The following is a 5,920-nucleotide window of genomic DNA, read 5'->3' on the forward strand; positions in this document are numbered from 1 at the left end:
ATCTCTTAAGCAAGGATAGTATACGCTACAGCTGTGTAAACTGACTAACATATATACATATCTAGCTACAAGACCTTCATAAATTAAGTTGTCAGGTCTGTAGTAAAACAACATAAAAGAACCCTTTCTGTTAATACATGTGCATTTTTCAGAGAGACAATTCCCATTTAACCTTTCTTCTCAGCGTGCTTCTAAGATGGAAAGTTTCTATTCCCATGCTTGAATTTCTTAATGACCTAATTTCATTAACTCTACATTGGATTCAGAAAAAAAATCCCAGCGAGCATCAGGCCTTTTCAAACCACAGTGAGGCTTAAAGCTCAGGAAGGGATTTGTGTATCCTATTAACTTTCGTAATTGTAAACAAAGCCTCAGTGTCTTGTGTAATAACCACATTTCAAATCAGCATGTGGCTCATTAAAGCCCTAACATCTGAACCGGTACATTAAAGGTAACCAAATAATTAATCTGAGTAGTGTTTCTTCTATTAGTGAGAGTGCGCCCACTAGAAGGCAGCATCTGCTAGAGAGTTATAATCTTGAGGAAAAAGTAAAAAGCTTCATTAAATAATTCCATGTGAATACCTCGAGGAAAACCCCAGGTGTCATTTTAGAGAGAGGAAGGAGAGTGTCTCTGGCCTTGGTTACAGGTGGTTTCACTGCAAAACCATACGGAATCACAGTTATTTTCTTGGTGAAGGCACAATGTCTGAATTTCTCGAGCTTTCAAGTCTGGAGGAAGAACTGTGACAATTGCAAGATAAAGTTTAAGGAATCTCTCCTGAGCTCTGGCAATGCAGGCCGTGGTCTGAGCCAGGCGTCTGGGAGACCTGGGCTCAGGTCAGAGAAAGGAGGGAAAAGAAACTGCCTCTTGCAGACAGCGTGTGTCGGGGTTTGGTGTCTCTCTGGCTGATGGTCAGCTTCATTCAGTGCATGGGCCGATGGCATTAGGTGAAGAGCTGCTCAGTCTTAATTACCATACATTGTCTTTAGGGCAGAGATTAAATGAAAAATCCTCTTAAGGATACCATAATTCTGGATCAGTTATCAGTGGGCCTAAGTGCTTCAAAACATGAATTTATTATAACACCATTCCTCTGTATGGAGAGAGTATCATTCCTGCTATAAAGATAGGAATTAAGAGACCAGATGAGACAAGACACGAGTTTCAAATTTATTTCTGTTGCCCAGTGTGGAACATGTGGGCCACACAGCTCCTGTCATCTTCAGCTTGTTTCTGGGTTCTCAGGTCTTAAGTCTGGCCTTCAGAAAACAGTACTGCTATTAACGACTGGCTATGAACCCTGTGGTTAGAACTTGCATGGTGACACTCCTAATTGCTGTCACAGAAAAAAAAAAATATTCTATTTGCTCTTCCTAATGTACATCTTTCGTGAAAGAACACCTATACCTAGTAGTTACCTGGAAAGTTTGGAAACAGTGGCTTCTTCCTCAGTAACAGCTGAAATATTGAGCTCTGAAGAGTCAGACTGGAAGAGCTTGGAACTGCAAACTGGAAATGTGGTGTTCACCACACCTGCTCGTACAAGGGAATCAGAGTAGGGGGGATTCAATCTGTAATGGTTTGTGAGAATAAACTGTAGGAGGTAAAGATGTCAATTTTAGAATCTTACGGCTGAAAGCATTTAGAATCCTAAAGCTGAAATAATTTTCCAGTTAAGTTATTCTTCAGGGAAGCAGGCAACTGCTGCATGTAGTATAGTGCAAGCAAATTAAAGAACCACCCTTTCTCCTACAGGAGGAAGATGGCCAGATGAGAACTTACAGTTGTATAAACATCACACAAAATGATCCTCCACTTTAATGTGCTTTCCTATGAATTTCATCTGTATTGTAATTACCCAGTAAAATACAGAATTGACAGGGCATGAATCCTGCTCACCCTTTTATTATACAAAACACACCTATAATCTAAACTATATTGTATTAGCAGCAGCTGTGCTGAAGTCTTTGTGTAACTTATAACTAAATACAATCTCACATATAATGATACACTTACACTAGGCTTTGCTTTAATATATATATATGACCTGACTATTTGTTACCACATAATAGTTTATTAGATTTTTTTAAAATGACATTACAAAGAGCCTAAGGCTGGTATTACAAGGTATATTGATACATTTCCTGTGTTCACAAATTCCCCCTATTATTATGAGCTTTTATTACAATTTCCCCTCAGTTTTGAAAAATGACCTGTCGTATCGCCTTCAGAATACACAGGTGCTAATTTGGTGGCAGTCAAAGAGCAGTCTTAAGTGTGATCCACATATAACTGCTGGCTGCCACTACTCCTTTCTTAAATTTGTACTTCAAGCTGGAGGAGCGTTGCAGTGATTGTCAGTAACAGCCGACATCGGTCATTTTTCTTCACAAGTGACATAGTACAGACTGGTCTATATATACTTTTCATTGCCAAAATACTCCAATGTAAACCATTAAACTCCAGGCCTATAAATGTGGATATGATTATAAAACAAACACCTTTCTAAACCAAGTATTTAAAGATTTCTGGCTAGCTGTTACTCGAAGAGAAGCAAGGCTTTACAACTCTAAGTGGGTCCTCTCCTTTCTTGCTGCTGAGTTTATCATTGCTTTGTTAGCAAACTGTTCAGTACAAGCCAGGGAGTTAAACAGAAAGACCACAGACACTCCCACAATCCCATCCCTATTCTGACCACTATCACTACTTTAACCTTAATTATTGTTCAAAGGTGATGCTAAATGATACATTGTCAGTTTCAAAGTAAATTTTTTACAGTATTAAAAAGCTTAAATCCCATAGTGAGATTTTTTCATAGTTAATAGTTCCTTGTCTGTCTAAATATAACAGATTTGAAAGGCAGTGGTCGCTCAACTGTGTAAAGGTGTCTCTAATGCTAAATCTCTACTGCTGGTTCATGTTCCAGGAACACACAGGTAATGTAATACCAAGAGTAGGAGATAGGATTTTGATGTTCAGCGTCTCATGTTTCCAAAATCACCTTATTACATTCATGAGAAAACAACAAAGTCTTCAACTGGTTAAGTGACTGATGCTTAAAGCTAAGATTAATGCCAAGTTTCAATCTTGTGCTTCACTCCACAAAGTTACGTGGGACAAGGTAAGATTTCTGTTTGAAGGGAGTCACTAGATGTTTAGCTATCAAAAATGAAACGTCTAGAAAAAGTGCAAGGAAGCGAAAAAGGTGACTTCACAAAAAAATACACCCAGTTGTTGAGATCCATAAGATCTGTGTTTTAATAACACAACTAATTGATCCTCGTAACAAGAATTCAAAAAGTGAAATTACAGTACACAAATCAAAATATAAACTAACCTATCCCTAACTATACAATATACATTAGGAATGCAAGCTCTGTAACAATATAAAAATGCTTTTACACACAATAGTTGCAAAAAGCTGTTACGTAATTCCAAGGATTTGTAGAAAAAAAAGTCTTCCAGGATTCATCTTAAGTTACTGGCAACCTGTTGGGGAAAAATAATTTAAAAAAATATGTTACTGAGAAGAATTAAGAGAATCATGCTTATCAGAAATTTTCATTTGTGAGGTTTAGGCTAAGGGAACTGACACTGGGGACAATAATAACCCATAATAATTCGTATTTCTGCCACAGAAAGTAGGCACCTTAACAAGCAAGATGTATACATGTTTCAAACACACATGCCTACTATACAGCCTCACAGTATTCCAGATGTAACCTTAGAACTTCAAGCTTAAGAGAAGCTGAGACATATCCTTATTAGCCACCCTAAAAAAAATAAAAAAAATTAATCTAACATGACACATCCAGTAGTTTATTTATCAGTTGCCTTCCATGGACTACAAAAATGAAGTTCTATACAAACTGAAGCTATGGGAACTGGAGCAGATGTTGGTAACATGCATGAGATTATGGTCCTTTTCAGAAGGCTCAAATACGATAAGAGAAGGGAAGAGAACAGCTCGCTTTGCTACCGATATTTTTCTCCATCTCTTCTCCTTCCCATTGCTGCAAAAACAGCCACTATTTCAGATCTTACCAAGAGTATCAGAGTAACAGAGGATGAATGTAGCTATTGCACTTTCTCAAAGCAATTAGAAATGAAGAAAATAACTCTCCTCCCAATACTGGTGAAGGAAACATCCTTGCTATAGAGGGTACTCAGAGCCTGCTGAGGGGAGCTTTTAAAAAACACTGTATTATAACATACAGAGCTGCTCTGAATTAATTTCAGACTATCTCACAAATCAAGGGAAAAAGTCCATCTACTTGAAAGTCAGTAATTTTGAGTGACCTGAGGATTTGTTTCAGGGCTAGCAAGCAACTGTCTCACTTTAACTCTTGTTCGTAGCAGGGGCCTTGTTCTCTCCTTCCAATTCCTCCACTCCTGCCTGCGTCATGAGGTCTGCTATGTTCTTCTCCAGGTCGTCAATGCGACAGCTCATGTCATCAAGTTCAATGGAGTTAAGGATCATAACTGCAATCCAGTAGCAGGTGGGGTTTCTCTGTCTGTTTTTCATTACATCTTTAATCAAACGCTTATGGTCACTTTAAATTAATCTTACAAATCCCACTGGTACATATACTTTAAAATACTTATGATTCTGTAGTGTGTAGCACCTCTCTGACTTTAAAAAAAGGATATTTCTTCCAATTATTTGGTCAGACATGGTTTGAAATTTATCCTGCATTTGCTGAAGCAGTGTCTGCACCTATTAGAAAGGAAAAGAAGGAGAAGTCTGTTTTGCTTTCATTAAAGAGGTTGTTACAGTATTTAATCTTATGTAATGAGGTAAGTACAACATTTTCTTACATTGCTGTGCTCAACTGTGCACAAACTCTGCAGTGTAATGCCACATTTAAGTGACATATTTTTGGATATAAATATATACATATACCTAGGAGAACTGAGGCTTGCAGTAAACAATTTTAGGATCCAGAAAATGCCTGTGTTGCACAACCAGGGCTAAACCCACAGTAGCATCCTGTGCTAATCATGTGGCAACACTTTATTCGCTATCAGAACAGCAGCTTTCCTCTCCGCATTCCCAAACCCTTGCTCTTAACCGCATCCTCCCCGGGCACAGACAACTCCTCCTCACGCAGGGATGCCCGGCTGCCAGCCGGGGAGGGGGCCCCGGCAGAGCGCTTCAGCCGAACGAGCAGCCTTAGCGCCGCGACGGGACACGGGGCTGTACCCGCGCTCCGACCCGGGCCGCCCCGGGGGGACGCGGCAGAAGCAGCTCTACAGTGGGGGCGCTTTATCGTGACACCCGGGATAAAAGGCACCACAAGCCCGGCAGCCTCTCCAGCAGCGGGTCACCCCGGCTCGGCCCCGCCGGGCCGCAGGAGGTAACGCCAGAGCCCAGGAACGGGGCGAGGCCGGAGGCTTTACCCGCTTCTACCGGGCCTCTCCTCAGGGAGGCTGCGGCCCGCCCGCCCTGCGCTCTGCGGCCGCTCCCCGCTCCCCCCCCCGAGGCGGCGGGCGCGGTGCCGGCGGCCTCACCACGGCGGTGAGATCCTGCACGGTCTTGGGGTCGGTCTCAGCCATGGCGGGCTCGGCTCCCGGCTCCCGTTTCCGCGACGACGGCGGCGATTCCGGTCCCCGCCCCGCCACTTCCGCCGCCGCCGCGCCTCTCGCGAGACGAGGCGGCCGCGGGGCATTGTGGGAAATGGCGGCCGCGAGGCATTGTGGGAAATGGCGGGAAGCTCGAAACGGGGAGCGCCGGTGAGGGAAATTCACCGTAGACCCCGACCGCGGGCTCCCTGCGCCTCTCCGCACCGTCTCGGGAGCCCACCCGCACCTCGCTGGGCTCCCCACGGCGGGGTGGGCCCCCTGGAAGAAGCTGGAAGCTTCTCCCCGCTCCGCCACCGTCAGGGCTGTTGTTGGTCCCTGTTGGCAGCGGGATGTG

General features: G+C 43.1%; 1 protein-coding gene across 2 annotated transcripts; it reads right to left on the reverse strand.

Moving 5' to 3' along the window:
• Positions 1–2,057: 2,057 nt before the first annotated feature.
• Positions 2,058–5,629, reverse strand: HSBP1 (heat shock factor binding protein 1). Of its 2 annotated transcripts, none has more exons than XM_014942515.1 (4): positions 5,515–5,629; positions 4,654–4,720; positions 4,342–4,461; positions 2,058–3,492 (listed from the first exon to the last, which is right to left on the reverse strand). In XM_014942515.1, exons 1-3 carry the CDS (start codon positions 5,557–5,559, stop codon positions 4,343–4,345), a joined length of 231 nt encoding a protein of 76 aa, XP_014798001.1. In that variant the 5' UTR covers positions 5,560–5,629; the 3' UTR covers positions 2,058–3,492; position 4,342. The 2 variants fall into 2 exon arrangements, with proteins under 2 accessions (XP_014798001.1, XP_014798002.1); XM_014942516.1 differs by having other exon boundaries at positions 4,303–4,461.
• Between the last annotated feature and the right edge of the window lie 291 nt (positions 5,630–5,920).

Source organism: Calidris pugnax, unplaced genomic scaffold (assembly GCF_001431845.1).
Source record: "Calidris pugnax isolate Ruff unplaced genomic scaffold, ASM143184v1 scaffold28, whole genome shotgun sequence".
NCBI classification, from domain to species: Eukaryota; Metazoa; Chordata; class Aves; order Charadriiformes; family Scolopacidae; genus Calidris; species Calidris pugnax.

Bases quoted from the DNA above. Each gene is read 5' to 3' on its own strand.
- HSBP1 (XM_014942515.1), bottom strand. From the start codon at position 5,559: ATGGCTGAGACCGACCCCAAGACCGTGCAGGATCTCACCGCCGTG. The intron at 4,721-5,514 runs GTGAGGCCGCCG...CCTTTCTAATAG, and splicing joins TGCAGGATCTCACCGCCGTG to GTGCAGACACTGCTTCAGCA. The intron at 4,462-4,653 runs ATATCCTTTTTT...ACTCCATTGAAC, and splicing joins TGACCAAATAATTGGAAGAA to TTGATGACATGAGCTGTCGC.